The sequence below is a fragment of the Tachyglossus aculeatus genome, chromosome 2, assembly GCF_015852505.1.
Source record: "Tachyglossus aculeatus isolate mTacAcu1 chromosome 2, mTacAcu1.pri, whole genome shotgun sequence".
In the NCBI taxonomy this organism is placed as follows: domain Eukaryota; kingdom Metazoa; phylum Chordata; class Mammalia; order Monotremata; family Tachyglossidae; genus Tachyglossus; species Tachyglossus aculeatus.
The window spans coordinates 132901219-132917702 of record NC_052067.1 but is presented as its reverse complement, the minus strand read 5'-3'; the positions used below and the strand labels follow the sequence as shown (position 1 = coordinate 132917702).

Genomic DNA, 16484 nt, shown 5'->3' with positions numbered 1-16484 from the left:
CTGCACATAGTAAGCGCTCAATAAATACGATTGATGATGATGACAACCTCATCACTTTGCATCCCCCCCCAGCGCTTAGAACAGTGCTTCGCACATAGTAAGCGCTTAACAAATGCCATCATCATGTAGCTTTAATTCTATCGGTTCAGATGATTTTGACACCTATCTACAGGTTTAGTTTTGTTGTCCGTCTCCCCCTTCTAGACTGTGAGCCCGCTGTTGGCGAGGGACCGTCTCTAGATGTTGCCAACTTGTACTTCCCAAGCGCTTAGTCCAGTGCTCTGCACACAGTAAGCGCTCAATAAATACGATTGAATGAATGAATGAATGTGGTGAGAGATTCTGGACTGTGAACCCGCTGTCGGGTAGGGACCGTCTCTAGATGTTGCCGACTTGGACTTCCCAAGCGCTTAGTACAGTGCTGTGCACACAGTGAGCGCTCAATACATACAATTGAAGGAATGCATAGCTTTAATTCTATTTGTTCTGACGATTTTGACACCTATCTACATGTTTTGCTTTGTTGTCTGTCTCCCCCTTCTAGACTGTGAGCCCGCTGTTGGGTAGGGACCGTCTGCAGATGTTGTCGACTAGGACTTCCCAAGCGCTTAGCACAGTGCTCTGCACACAGTAAGCGCTCAATACGATTGAATGAATAAATGAATCTGCAAAATGAGGACTGTGAGCCCGTTGTCGGGTAAGGACCGTCTCTGTTGCCGACTTGGACTTCCCAAGCGCTTAGTACAGTGCTCCGCACACAGTGAGCGCTCAATAAATACGACTGACGACGATGAGTTGGAAGATCAGAGGGAGGGCATTCCACGCCCAGGGGATGACGTACACCGCGAGTGGGGGTCACGTGGTGTCGGGGCGGCCAATCGCGGGGCGGCTCCGGCTCCGAGCGCGTCAACGAACGGCTCGTTGACGTCACTAGCGTGCGCCTCCAGCGGAGTCACGTGGGGTCCTGGCGGCCAATCGCGAGGCTGTCACTAGCGTCCGCTGCGATTGGGGTCACGTGGGGTCCGGGCGGCCAATCGCGGGGCTGCTCCGGCTCCAAGCGCGTCTCGACGTCACTGGAGGGCGCCGCGAGCGGGGTCACGTGGGGTCCGGGCGGCCAATCGCGGGGCGGCTCCGGCCGTCGCTCTCTCTCTCGCTTTCCCTCGGCAAGATGGCGGCGGTGCCTGAGGCGACGACGACGACGACGACGACGACGGCGGCGGCTCCGGACCCCGCGGCGGCGGCGGCGGCCCCGAGCCCCGCGGTCCCCGCGGTCCCCGCGGCGGCCCCGTCGGCGGCCCCGTCGGTTCCGGTCCCGGGCGGCCCGTTCCCCGGAGGGCGCGTGGTGCGGCTGCACCCGGTGATCCTGGCCTCCATCGTGGACAGCTACGAGCGGAGGAACGACGGCGCCGCGCGCGTCATCGGAACCCTCCTCGGTCAGCCCGCACACACACATCGCCCCTTCTCACAACCATAATAATCATAAAAATGATAATAATGTCATTTGTGAAGCGCTTACTACGTGCCAGGCGCTGTACTAAGCGCCGGGGAGGTCACGAGGTGATCAGGTTGGCCCACGGGGGGCTCACTGTCTTCATCCCCATTTAATGGATGAGGTAATCATTTATTAAGCGCTTACTATGTGCCAAGCACTGTGCTAAGCGCCGGGGAGGTTACGAGGTGATCAGGTTGTCCCACATGTTGCCTCACAGTCTTCATCCCCATTTTACAGATGAGGGAACTGAGGCCCAGAGAAATAATAATAATGACGGTATTTGTGAAGCACTTACTACGTGCCAAGCACTGTACTAAGCGCTGGGGAGGTTACGAGGTGATCAGGCTGGCCCACGGGGGGCTCACGGTCTTCATCCCCATTTTACAGATGAGGGAACTGAGGCCCAGAGAAGTGAGGTGATAATAATGACGGCGTTTGGGAAGCGCTTACTACGTTCCAGGCACTGTACTAAGCGCTGGGGAGGTTACGAGGTGATCAGGTTGGCCCCCGGGGGGCTCACAGCCTTCATCCCCATTTTACAGATGAGGTAACCGAGGCACAGAGAAGTGAGGTGATAATAATGACGGTGTTTGTGAAGCGCTTACTATGTCCCAGGCACTGTACTAAGCACCGGGGAGGTTACGAGGTGATCAGGTTGGCCCCCGGGCGGCTCACAGCCTTCATCCCCATTTTACAGATGAGGGAACTGAGGCCCAGAGAAGTGAGACGATAATAATGACGGCATTTGTGAAGCGCTTACTATGTGCCAGGCACTGTACTAAGCGCTGGGGAGGTTACGAGGTGATCAGGTTGTCCCATGGGGAGCTGACACTCTTAATCCCCATTTTGCAGATGAGGGAACTGAGGCCCAGAGAAGTGAGGTGATAATAATGACGGTATTTGTGAAGCGCTTACTATGTGCCAAGCGCTGTACTAAGCGCCGGGGAGGTTACGAGGTGATCAGGTTGTCCCACGTGTTGGCTCTCAGTCTTCATCCCCATTTTACAGATGAGGTAACTGAGGCCCAGAGAAGTGAGGTGATGATAATGACGGTATTTGTGAAGCGCTTACTACGTGCCAGGCGCTGTACTAAGCGCCGGGGAGGTTGCGAGGTGATCAGGTTGTCCCACGGGGGGCTCACAGCCTTCATCTCCATTTTACAGATGAGGGAACTGAGGCCCAGAGAATAATAAAGGTGGCATTGATTAAGCGCTTACTATGTGCAAAGCACTGTACTAAGCGCTGGGGAGGTTACGAGGTGATCAGGTTGTCCCCCGGGGGGGGCTCATGGTCTTCATCCCCATTTTACAGATGAGGGAACCGAGGCCCAGAGAAGTGAGGTGATAATAATGACGGCGTTTGTGAAGCGCTTACTATGTGCCAGGCACTGTACTAAGCGCCGGGGAGGTTACGAGGTGATTAGGTTGTCCCACGGGGGCTCACGGCCTTCATCCCCACTTTACAGATTAGGTAACTGAGGCCCAGAGAAGTGAGGTGATAATAATGACGGCATTTGTGAAGCACTTACTATGTGCCAAGCACTGTACTAAGCGCCGGGGAGGTTACGAGGTGATCAGGTTGGCCCACGGGGGGCTCACGGCCTTCATCCCCATTTTACGGATGAGGTAATAATTTTTTAAGCGTTTACTATGTGCCAAGCACTGTTCTAAACGCTGAGGGAGATAACAAGGTGATCAGGCTGTCCCATGTGGGGCTCACAGTCTTCATCCCCATTTTACAGATGAGGGAACTGAGGCCCAGAGAAGTGAGGTGATAATAATGACAGTGTTTGTGAAGCGCTTACTGTGTGCCAAGCACTGTGCTAAGTGCTAGGGAGGTTACGGCGTGATCAGGTTGTCCCACGGGGGGCTCACGGTCTTCATCCCCATTTAATGGATGAGGTAATCATTTATTAAGCGCTTACTATGTGCCAGGCACTGTACTAAGCGCCGGGGAGGTTACGAGGTGATCAGGTTGGCCCCCGGGGGGCTCACAGTCTTCATCTCCATTTTACAGATGAGGGAACTGAGGCCCAGAGAATAATAAAGATGGCATTGATTAAGTGCTTACTATGTGCAAAGCACTGTACTAAGCGCTGGGGAGGTTGTGAGGTGATCAGGTTGTCCCACGGGGGGCTCACGGCCTTCATCCCCATTTTACAAATGAGGGAACTGAGGCCCAGAGAAGTGAGGTGATAATAATGACGGCGTTTGTGAAGCGCTTACTGTGTGCCAGGCACTGTACTAAGCGCTGTGGAGGTTACGAGGTGATCAGGTTGTCCCACGGGGGCTCACGGCCTTCATCCCCATTTTACAGATGAGGGAACTGAGGCCCAGAGAAGTGAGATGATAATAATGACGGCATTTGTGAAGCGCTTACTACGTGCCAGGCGCTGTACTAAGCGCTGGGGAGGTTACAAGGTGATCAGGTTGTCCCATGGGAAGCTGACACTCTTAATCCCCATTTTGCAGATGAGGTAACTGAGGCCCAGAGAAGTGAGGTGATAATAATGACGGCATTTGGGAAGCGCTTACTACGTGCCAGGCACTGTACTAAGCGCTGGGGAGGTTACAAGGTGATCAGGTTGTCCCATGGGGAGCTGACACTCTTAATCCCCATTTTGCAGATGAGGGAACTGAGGCCCAGAGAAGTGAGGTGAGAATAATGACGGCATTTGGGAAGCGCTTACTACGTGCCAGGCACTGTACTAAGCGCTGGGGAGGTTACGAGGTGATCAGGTTGTCCCACGTGTTGGCTCTCAGTCTTCATCCCCATTTTACAGATGAGGGAACTGAGGCCCAGAGAAGTGAGGTGAGAATAATGACGGCATTTGTGAAGCGTTTACTACATGCCAGGCACTGTACTAAGCGCCGGGGAGGTTGCGAGGTGATCAGGTTGTCCCACGGGGGGCTCACGGTCTTCATCCCCATTTTACAGATGAGGGAACCGAGGCCCAGAGAAGTGAGGTGATAATAATGACGGCATTTGTGAAGCGCTCACTACGTGCCAGGCACTGTACTAAGCGCCGGGGAGGTTACGAGGTGATCAGGTTGCCCCACGGGGGGCTCACGGTCTTCATCCCCATTTAATGGATGAGGTAATCATTTATTAAGCGCTTACTATGTGCCAAGCGCTGTGCTAAGCGCCGGGCAGGTTACGAGGTGATCAGGTTGTCCCCCGTGGGGCTCACAGTCTTCATCTCCATTTTACAGATGAGGGAGCTGAGGCCCAGAGAAGTGAGGTGATAATAATGACGGCATTTGTGAAGCGCTTACTATGTGCCAGGCACTGTACTAAGCGCCGGGGAGGTTACGAGGTGATCAGGTAGGCCCCAGGGGGGGGAGGGGGGGGCTCACGGTCTTCATCCCCATTTTACAGTTGGGGGAACTGAGGCACAGAGAAATAATAATAATAATGATGGTATTTGTTAAGCGCTTACTTTGTGCAAAGCCCTGTTCTAAGCGCTGGGGGGGATACAAGTTGATCAGGTTGTCCCACGGGAGGCTCACAGTCTTCATCCCCATTTTACAGATGAGGGAACTGAGGCACAGAGAAGTCGAGTGACTTGCCCAAAGTCACACAGCTGACACGTGGCAGAGCCGGGATTTGAACCCATAACCTCTGGCTCTAAATAATAATAATAATGACGGCATTTATTAAGCACTTACTACGTGCAAAGCACCGTTCTGAGCGCTGGGGAGATTACAGGGTGATCAGGTTGTCCCACGGGGGGGTGGTCACAATCTTCATCCCCATTTTACAGATGAGGGAACTGAGGCACAGTGAAGTGATAATAATGATGGTATTTGTGAAGCGCTTACTACGTGCCAGGCGCTGTACTAAGCGCTGGGGAGGTCACGAGGTGATCAGGTTGGCCCACGGGGGGCTCACGGTCTTCATCCCCATTTAATGGATGAGGTAATCGTTTATTAAGCGCCTACTATGTGCCAAGCACTGTACTAAGTGCTGGGGAGGTTACGAGGTGATCAGGTTGGCCCACGTGTTGGCTCACAGTCTTCATCCCCATTTTACAGATGAGGGAACTGAGGCCCAGAGAAATAATAATAATGACGGTATTTGTGAAGCACTTACTACGTGCCAGGCACTGTACTAAGCGCCGGGGAGGTTACGAGGTGATCAGGTTGTCCCACGTGTTGGCTCACAGTCTTCATCCCCATTTTACAGATGAGGTAACCGAGGCACAGAGAAGTGAGGTGATAATAATGACGGCGTTTGTGAAGCGCTTACTGTGTGCCAAGCACTGTACTAAGCGCTGGGGAGGTTACGAGGTGATCAAGCTGGCCCACGGGGGGCTCACGGTCTTCATCCCCATTTTACAGATGAGGGAACTGAGGCCCAGAGAAGTGAGGTGATAATAATGACGGCGTTTGTGAAGCGCTTACTGTGTGCCAGGCACTGTACTAAGCGCCGGGGAGGTTACGAGGTGATCAGGCTGTCCCACGGGGGGCTCACGGTCTTCATCCCCATTTAACGGATGAGGTAATCATTTATTAAGCGCTTACTCTGTGCCAGGCACTGTACTAAGCGCTGGGAAGATTACAAGGTGATCAGGTTGTCCCCCGGGGGGTCTCACGGTCTTCATCCCCATTTTACAGATGAGGGAACCGAGGCACAGAGAAGTGAGACGATAATAATAACGACATTTGTGAAGCGCTTACTATGTGCCAGGCACTGTACTAAGCGCCGGGGAGGTTGCGAGGTGATCAGATTGGCCCCCGGGGGGCTCACGGTCTTCATCCCCATTTTCCGGATGAGGTCACTGAGGCTCAGAGAAATAATAATAGTGATGGTATTTGTGAAGCACTTACTACGTGTCAAACGCTGTACTAAGCGCTGGGGAGGTTACGAGGTGATCAGGTTGGCCCACGGGGGGCTCACGGTCTTCATCCCCATTTAATGGGTGAGGTAATCATTTATTAAGCGCTTACCGTGTGCCAAGCACTGTACTAAGCCCTGGGGAGGTTACGAGGTGATCAGGTTGTCCCACGTGTTGGCTCACAGTCTTCATCCCCATTTTACAGATGAGGGAACTGAGGCCCAGAGAAGCGAGGTGATAATAATGACGGCGTTTGTGAAGCGCTTACTATGTGCCAGGCGCTGTACTAAGCGCCGGGGAGGTTACGAGGTGATCAGGCTGTCCCACGGCGGGCTCACAGTCTTCATCTCCATTTTACAGATGAGGGAACTGAGGCCCAGAGAATAATAAAGATGGCATTGATTAAGCGCTTACTATGTGCAAAGCACTGTACTAAGCGCTGGGGAGGTTACGAGGTGATCAGGTTGTCCCCCGGGGGGGGGCTCACGGTCTTCATCCCCATTTTACAGATGAGGGAACCAAGGCACAGAGAAGTGAGGTGATAATAATGACGGCGTTTGTGAAGCGCTTACTATGTGCCAGGCACTGTACTAAGCGCCGGGGAGGTTATGAGGTGATCAGGTTGGCCCCCGGGGGGCTCACGGTCTTCATCCCCATTTTACAGATGAGGGAACTGAGGCCCAGAGAAGGAGGTGATAATAATGACGGCATTTGTGAAGCGCTTACTACGTGCCAGGCCCTGTACTAAGCGCCGGGGAGGTTACGAGGTGATCAGGTTGTCCCACGTGTTGGCTCACAGTCTTCATCCCCTTTTTACAGATGAGGGAACTGAGGCCCAGAGAAGTGAGGTGATAATAATGACGGTGTTTGTGAAGCGCTTACTATGTCCCAGGCACTGTACTAAGCACCGGGGAGGTTACGAGGTGATCAGGTTGTCCCACGTGTTGGCTCACAGTCTTCATCCCCATTTTACAGATGAGGGAACTGAGGCACAGAGAAGTGAGGTGATAATAATGACGGCGTTTGTGAAGCGCTTACTGTGTGCCAGGCACTGTACTAAGCGCTGGGGAGGTTACGAGGTGATCAGGTTGGCCCCCGGGGGGCTCACGGTCTTCATCCCCATTTTACAGATGAGGGAACTGAGGCCCAGAGAAGTGAGGTGATAATAATGATGGCATTTGTGAAGCGCTTACTACGTGCCAGGCCCTGTACTAAGCGCCGGGGAGGTTACGAGGTGATCAGGTTGTCCCACGTGTTGGCTCACAGTCTTCATCCCCATTTTACAGATGAGGTAACCGAGGCACAGAGAAGTGAGGTGATAATAATGACGGCGTTTGTGAAGCGCTTACTGTGTGCCAAGCACTGTACTAAGCGCTGGGGAGGTTACGAGGTGATCAAGCTGGCCCACGGGGGGCTCACGGTCTTCATCCCCATTTTACAGATGAGGGAACTGAGGCCCAGAGAAGTGAGGTGATAATAATGACGGCGTTTGTGAAGCGCTTACTGTGTGCCAGGCACTGTACTAAGCGCTGGGGAGGTTACGAGGTGATCAGGCTGGCCCACGGGGGGCTCACGGTCTTCATCCCCATTTAATGGATGAGGTAATCATTTATTAAGCACTTACTATGTGCCAAGCACTGTACTAAGCGCCGGGGAGGTTACGAGGTGATCAGGTTGGCCCACGGGGGGTGCTCACAGTCTTCATCCCCATTTTACAGATGGGGGAACAGAGGCCCAGAGAAGTGAGGTGATAATAATGATGGCATTTGTGAAGCGCTTACTATGTGCCAGGCACTGTACTAAGCGCCGGGGAGGTTACGAGGTGATCAGGCTGTCCCACGGGGGGCTCACGGTCTTCATCCCCATTTAACGGATGAGGTAATCATTTATTAAGCGCTTACTCTGTGCCAGGCACTGTACTAAGCGCTGGGAAGATTACAAGGTGATCAGGTTGTCCCCCGGGGGGTCTCACGGTCTTCATCCCCATTTTACAGATGAGGGAACCGAGGCACAGAGAAGTGAGACGATAATAATAACGACGTTTGTGAAGCGCTTACTATGTGCCAGGCACTGTACTAAGCGCCAGGGAGGTTGCGAGGTGATCAGATTGGCCCCCGGGGGGCTCACGGTCTTCATCCCCATTTTCCGGATGAGGTCACTGAGGCTCAGAGAAATAATAATAGTGATGGTATTTGTGAAGCACTTACTACGTGTCAAACGCTGTACTAAGCGCTGGGGAGGTTACGAGGTGATCAGGTTGGCCCTCGGGGGGCTCACGGTCTTCATCCCCATTTAATGGGTGAGGTAATCATTCATTAAGCGCTTACCGTGTGCCAAGCACTGTACTAAGCGCTGGGGAGGTTACGAGGTGATCAGGTTGTCCCACGTGTTGGCTCACAGTCTTCATCCCCATTTTACAGATGAGGGAACTGAGGCCCAGAGAAGCGAGGTGATAATAATGACGGCGTTTGTGAAGCGCTTACTATGTGCCAGGCGCTGTACTAAGCGCCGGGGAGGTTACGAGGTGATCAGGCTGTCCCACGGCGGTCTCACAGTCTTCATCTCCATTTTACAGATGAGGGAACTGAGGCCCAGAGAATAATAAAGATGGCATTGATTAAGCGCTTACTATGTGCAAAGCACTGTACTAAGCGCTGGGGAGGTTACGAGGTGATCAGGTTGTCCCCCGGGGGGGGCTCACGGTCTTCATCCCCATTTTACAGATGAGGGAACCGAGGCACAGAGAAGTGAGGTGATAATAATGACGGCGTTTGTGAAGCGCTTACTATGTGCCAGGCACTGTACTAAGCGCCGGGGAGGTTACAAGGTGATCAGGTTGGCCCCCGGGGGGCTCACGGTCTTCATCCCCATTTTACAGATGAGGGAACTGAGGCCCAGAGAAGTGAGGTGATAATAATGATGGCATTTGTGAAGCGCTTACTACGTGCCAGGCCCTGTACTAAGCGCCGGGGAGGTTACGAGGTGATCAGGTTGTCCCACGTGTTGGCTCACAGTCTTCATCCCCTTTTTACAGATGAGGGAACTGAGGCCCAGAGAAGTGAGGTGATAATAATGACGGTGTTTGTGAAGCGCTTACTATGTCCCAGGCACTGTACTAAGCACCGGGGAGGTTACGAGGTGATCAGGTTGTCCCACGTGTTGGCTCACAGTCTTCATCCCCATTTTACAGATGAGGGAACTGAGGCACAGAGAAGTGAAGTGATAATAATGATGGTATTTGTGAAGCGCTTACTACGTGCCAGGCACTGTACTAAGCGCTGGGGAGGTTACGAGGTGATCAGGTTGTCCCCCGGGGGGCTCACGGTCTTCATCCCCATTTTACAGATGAGGGAACTGAGGCCCAAAGAAGTGAAGTGATAATAATGATGGTATTTGTGAAGCACTTACTGCATGCCAAGCACTGTACTAAGCGCCGGGGACGTTAGGTGATCAGGTTGGCCCCCGGGGGGCTCACAGGGTCAATCCCCATTTTCCAGAGGAGGGAACTGAGGCACAGAGAATAATAATGATGGCATTTATCGAGCGCTTACTATGTGGCAAGTGCTGTTCTAAGCGCTGTGGAGGTTACGAGGTGATCAGGTTGTCCCACGGGGAGCTCACAGTCTTCATCCCCATTTGACAGATGAGGGAACTGAGGCCCAGAGAAGTTGAGTGACTTACCCTAAGTCACACAGCTGACAAGTGGCAGAGCCGGGATTTGAACCCATGACCTCTGACTCTAAATGATAATAATGATGGCATTTATTAAGCACTTACTGTGTGCAAAGCACTGTTCTATGCGCTGAGGGAGATACAAGGTGATCAGGTTGTCCCACATGGGGCTCACAGTCTTCATCCCCATTTTACAGATGAGGGAACGGAGGCACAGGGAAGTGAAGTGATAATAATGATGGCATTTGTGAAGCGCTTACTCTGTGCCAAGCACTGTACTAAGCGCTGGGGAAGGTACACGGTCATCAGGTTGTCCCACGGGGGACTCACAGTTTTCATCCCCATTTTACAGATGAGGGAACTGAGGCACAGAGAAGTTAAGTGATAGTAATGATGGTTTTTGTTAAGCGCTTACTATATGCCAAGCGGTGGGGAAGTTAGGTCATCAGGTTGTCCCCCGTGGGGCTCACAGTCTTCATCCCCATTTGACAGATGAGGGGACCGAGGCACAGAGAGGTGAAGGGATAATAATGATGGTATTTGTGAAGCGCCTACTATGTGCCAAGCTCTGTTCTGAGCGCTGGGGAGGTTACAAGGTGATCAGGTTGTCCTTCATGGGGCTCACAGTCTTTATCCCCATTTTACAGATGAGGGAACTGAGGAACAGAGAAATTATAATAATGATGGCATTTACTAAGTACTTACAACATGCCAAGCACTGAGAGGATACAAGGTGATCAGGTTGTCCCCCGTGGGGCTCACAGTCTTCATCCCCATTTTACAGATGAGGGAACTGAGGCCCAGAGTAATAATAATTATATAATAATTAATAATTAATTATACTAATGATGGCAGTTGCTAAGCGCTTACAACATGCCAAGCACTGAGGGGGTACAAGGTGATCAGGTTGTCCCACGTGGGGCTCACAGGCCCCATCCCCGTTTTCCAAATGAGGGAACTGAGGCCCAGAGAAATAATAGTTATAATAATGGTGGCATTTGTTAAGTGCCTACTCTGTGCTAAGCACTGTTCTAAGCACTGGGTCGGGGGGGACACAAGATGATCAGGTTGTCCCACGTGGGGCTCACAGGCTTCATCCCCATTTTACAGATGAGGGAACTGAGGCCCAGAGAAGTGATAGTGATCGTAGTAATAACGGTGATATTTGTTAAAAGCTTGCTATGTGCCGAGCACTGTTCTAAGTGCTGGTGGAGGTACAATAATAATAATAATGATGGTAATATTTGTGAAACACTCTGTGCCAAGCACTGTTCTGAGCGCTGGGGGGGGGGGCGGGGGGGGGGATACAAGGTGATCAGGTTGTCCCATATGGGGCTCACAGTCTTCATCCCCATTTTACAGATGAGCAGACTGAGGCCCAGAGAACATTAATAATAACGGTGGTATTTGTCGTCATTATAATAATAATGATGGTGGTATCTGTGAAGCGCTTACTTTGTGCTAAGCACTGGTCAAGCACTTAGTACAGTGCTCTGCACACAGTAAGCGCTCAGTAAATACGATTGAATGAATGGGGGGGATACAGTAACAATAATGGTAGTGTTTGTTAAGCGCCATGTGCCGAGCACTGTTCTAAGCACTGGGGGCTGGGGGGTTACAAGGTGATCAAGCTGTCCCCCGTGGGGCTCACAGTCTTCATCCCCATTTGACAGATGAGGGAACTGAGGCCCAGAGAAGTTAAGTAATGATAGTGGTAGTATTTGTTAAGCGCTTACTATGTGCTAAGCACTAGGGGGATACAAGGCGATCAGGTTGTCCCACGTGGGGCTCTCAGTCTTAATCCCCATTTTACAGATGAGGGAACTGAGGCCCAGGGAAATAATAATAATAACAGTGATGGAATACATTAAGCGCTTATGACATGCCGAGCACTGTTCTAAGCACTGGGGGGATACAAGGTGATCAGGTTGTCCCACATGGGGCTCACAGTCTTAATCCCCATTTTACAGATGAGGGAACTGAGGCACAGAGAAGTAAAGTGATAGTACTAATAATGATAGTATTTGTTAAAAGCATCTATGTGCCAAGCACTGTTCTAAGTGCTGGTGGTGATACAATAGGAATAATCATGATGGTATTTGTGAAGCGCTTACTACGTGCCAAGCACTGTTCTAAGCACTGGAGGGGATGCAGTAACAATAATGATAGTATTTGTTAAGCGCCCTGTGTCGAGCACTGTTCTAAGCACTGGGGGAGGGGGATACAATGAGAAGCAGCGTGGCTCAGTGGAAAGAGCACGGGTTTTGGAGTCAGAGGTCATGGGTTCAAATCCTGGCTCTGCCAGATGTCAGCTGTGTGACTTCGGGCAAGTCACTTCACTTCTCTGCGCCTCGGTTACCTCATCTGGAAAATGGGGATTAAGACTGTGAGCCCCCCGTGGGACAACCTGATCACCTTGTAACCTCCCCAGCGCTTAGAACTGTGCTTTGCACATAGTAAGCACTTAATAAATGCCATTATTATAATAATAACACTTATTATTATAATAAATGCCATTATAATAGTAATTATATTATCATTGTCCCCCGTGGGGCTCACAGTTTTCATCCCCATTTGACAGATGAGGGAACTGAGGCTCAGAGAAGTTAATAATAATGATGGTATTAGTTAAGCGCTTACTGTGTTCTAAGCACTAGAGGGGGATAAAAGGTGATCAGGTTGTCCCATATGGGGCTCTCAGTCTTAATCCCCATTTTACAGATGAGGAAACTGAGGCCCAGAGACTAATAAATGGTGATGATGGTATTTGTTAAGTGCTTACTATGTGCCAGGCACTGTTCTAAGCACTGGGGCAGATACGAGCAAATCGAGTTGGATGCAGTCCCTGTCCCACGTGGAGCTCACAGTTTCAATCCCCATTTTACAGATGAGGTAACCGAGGCCCAGAGAAGTGAAGTGGCTTGCCCAAGGTCCCACAGCAGGCAAGTGGCCAGGTCAGGATTGGAACCCATGACTGAGTGAAGTGACTTGCCCAGAGCCGCCCAGCCGATAAGTGGCGGAGCCGGGATTAGAACCCGCGTCCTCTGACTCTCAAGCTCGGGCTCTTTCCATTAAGTTCAAATCCCGGCTCCACCAATTGTCAGCTGTGTGACTTTGGGCAAGTCACTTAGCTTCTCTGTGCCTCAGTACCTCATCTGTAAAATGGGGGTGAAGACTGTGAGCCCCCTGTGGAACAACCCGATCACCTTGTAATCTCCCAAGTGCTTAGAACAGTGCTTGGCACATAGTAAGCGCTTAATAAATGCCATCATAAAGTGAGGTCCTCCGGTTTGACCGTGAGCCCCCTGTGGGACAACCTGATCTCCTTGTATCCTCCCCATCGCTTAGAACAGTGCTTGGCACATAGTAAGCGCTTAATAAATTCTACTATTATTATTATTATTATGCCACATGGTCCCGCACAGAGTCTTAGTCCCCATATTTCAGATGAGGTAACCGAGGCCCAGAGAAGTTAAGCGACTTGTCCAAGGCCATACAGCAGACAAGGGGCAGAGGAAGGATAAGAAGTGAGAAGCAGCGTGGCTCAGTGGAAAGAGCCCGGGCTTTGGAGTCAGAGGTCATGGGTTCAAATCCCGGCTCCGCCACTTCATCATCATCAATCGTATTTATTGAGCGCTTACTGTGTGCAGAGCACCGTACTAAGCGCTTGGGAAGTCAAAGTTGGCAACATATAGAGACGGTCCCTACCCAACGGTGGGCTCGCCGCTTGTCAGCTGGGTGACTTTGGGCAAGTCACTTCTCTGGGCCTCAGTTCCCTCATCTGTAAAATGGGGGTGAAGACGGTGAGCCCCCCGGGGGACAACTTGATCACCTTGTAACCTCCCCGGCGCTTAGAACAGTGCTTTGCACGTAGTAAGCGCTTAGTAAATGCCATCATAAAGTGAGGTCTTCCGGCTCGGAGGCCCGTGCTCTTTCCACTAGGCCGTACAGTGCTCACTCTTCGCTCCTCTCGCACCCCGTTGCTCACTGTGCCCCCATCTCGCCGCCGACTCCTTTGCGACATCCTCCCTCTGGCCCGGCCCCTCCACGGCCGCTCTCCCCGCCTTCAAAGCTCTGTTAAGGTCACACCTCCTCCAGGAGGTCCTCCCCGCCTCCCTCCCCCTTCTGCGTCATCTTGGCGCTTCAATCCGTGCTCTTTGGGCGTTTGATATACACCCCGCTCGTGTCCTGTGAATTCTTTATACTGACCTCTCCCCGTCTAAGCTCATCCTCTTTATATTGATGTCTCCCCTTCCGTCTGTCCCGCCGTCGACCTCCGGCCCACGCCATACCCGTGGCCTGGAATGCCCTCCCTCCGCACATCTGCCAGGCCAAGCGCTTAGCACAGTGCTCTGCACACAGTAAGCGCTCAATAAATACGATTGAATGAATGATAATAATGATAGTAATGGCATTTGTTAAGCGCTTACTATGTGCCAAGTAGGGACCGTCTCTGTATGTTGCCAACTTGGACTTTTCAAGCGCTTAGTACAGTGCGCTGCACACAGTAAGTGCTCAATAAATACGATTGAATGAGTGAATGAATGAATAATAATAATGGTAGTAATGGCATTTGTTACACGCTTACTATGTGCCAAGCACTGTTCTAAGCGCTGAGGAGGATACAAGGTGGTCGGGTTGTCCCACGGGGGGCTCACAGTCTTGAGAAGCAGCGTGGCTCAGTGGAAAAGGAACGGGCTTTGGAGTCAGAGGCCATGGGTTCAAATCCCGGCTCCGCCACTTGTCAGCTGTGTGACTTTGGGCAAGTCACTTCACTTCTCTGGGCCTCGGTTAGCTCATCTGTAAAATGGGGGTGACGGCTGTGAGCCCCCTGTGGGACAACCTGATCACCTTGTAACCTCCCCAGTGCTTAGAACAGTGTTTTGCACATAGTAAGCGCTTAATAAATGCCATCGTTATTATTATTATTATTATTAAATCCCGGCTCCACCAGTTGTCAGCTTTGTGACTTTGGGCAAGTCACTTGACTTCTCTGCGCCTCATCTGTGAAATGGGGATTAAGACTGTGAGCCCCCCGTGGGACAACCTGATCACCTTGTAACCTCCCCAGCGCTTAGAACAGTGCTTTGCACATAGTAAGCGCTTAATAAATGCCATCGTTATTATTATTAAATCCCGGCTCCACCAGTTGTCAGCTTTGTGACTTTGGGCAAGTCACTTGACTTCCCTGGACCTCATCTGTGAAATGGGGATTAAGACTGTGAGCCCCCTGTGGGACAACCTGATCACCCTGTAACCTCCCCAGCACTTACAACAGTGCTTTGGACATAGTAAGTGCTTAATAAATGCCATCATCATTATTATTATTGATCCCCATTTTACACATGAGGGAACTGAGGCTCAGAGAAGTGAAGCGACTTGCCCAGGGTCACACAGCAGACCTGTGGGAGAGCAGGGATTAGAACCCGTGACCTCTGACTCCCAAGCCCGGGCTCTTTCCGCTGAGCCGCGTCTCTAGACCGCAAGCTCGCCGTCTTTATATTAACGTCTCCCCGTCTAGACTGTGAGCTCGTCATTTTGGGCGGGGAACTGCCCTGCCAACTCTTTTGGATTTTAATTTCCCAAGCGCTCAGTCCAGTGCTCTACACATAGTAGGGGCTTAATAAATGCCATCGATGATAGGCAGGGATTGTGTCTCCCTACTCCGTGTCGTCCTTTCCCCCCCCCCCGAGACAAGCACCCGGTAGATCCCATTGTTTGGCTAACCGGTCGATGGTTCTCTCCTCCAGGGACAATCGACAAACACTCGGTGGAAGTGACCAACTGCTTTTCGGTGCCGCACAATGAGTCCGAGGACGAGGTGAGCCGGCGGCTGGGCATCGCTCCCGTCCATCTTCCCGCCGAAGGGGTTGCGGGGCCGTCCTCTCCCCCGCCGAGGACATTCGGCCCCCGTGCATGTCTCATTCTCCCCCCCCACACCACATGCTTCTTGTCTGCTCATTCATTCATTCATTCAGTCGTATTTATTGAGCGCTTACTGTGTGCAGAGCACTGGACTAAGCGCTTGGGAAGTCCACGTCGGCAACATATAGAGACGGTCCCTACCCAACAGCGGGCTCACAGTCTAGAAGGGGGAGACAGACAACAAAATAAATAGAATAGTAAATATGTACAAGTCAAATAAATAGAGGCGATAAATCTGTACAAACACATATACAGGTGCTGTGGGGAGGGGAAGGAGGGGGCTCAGTGTGGGAAGGCCTCCTGGAGGAGGTGAGCTCTCAGTAGGGCTTTAAAGGGAGGACGAGAGCTAGCTTGGCGGATGGGCAGAGGGAGGCCATTCCAGGCCCGGGAGATGACGTGGGCCGGGGGTCGACGGCGGGACGGGTGAGAATGAGGCCCGGTGAGGAGGTGAGCGGCAGAGGAGCGGAGGGTGCGGGCTGAGCTGGAGAAGGAGAGAAGGGACGTGAGGTAGGCGGGGGTGAGGTGATGGACGGCCTTGAAGCCGAGAGTGAGGAGTTT

General features: G+C 51.9%; 1 protein-coding gene across 1 annotated transcript in view; it reads left to right on the top strand.

The window, feature by feature from the left end:
• Nucleotides 1-790: 790 nt before the first annotated feature.
• EIF3F (eukaryotic translation initiation factor 3 subunit F) overlaps nt 791-16484 on the top strand; it is a 30815-nt gene continuing 15121 nt past the window's right edge. The window contains exons 1-3 of the mRNA XM_038763089.1: nt 791-844; nt 935-1433; nt 15752-15822. Of these exons, the coding sequence (XP_038619017.1) occupies nt 791-844; nt 935-1433; nt 15752-15822 (624 nt within the window). The remainder of the gene's footprint in view (nt 845-934; nt 1434-15751; nt 15823-16484) is intronic.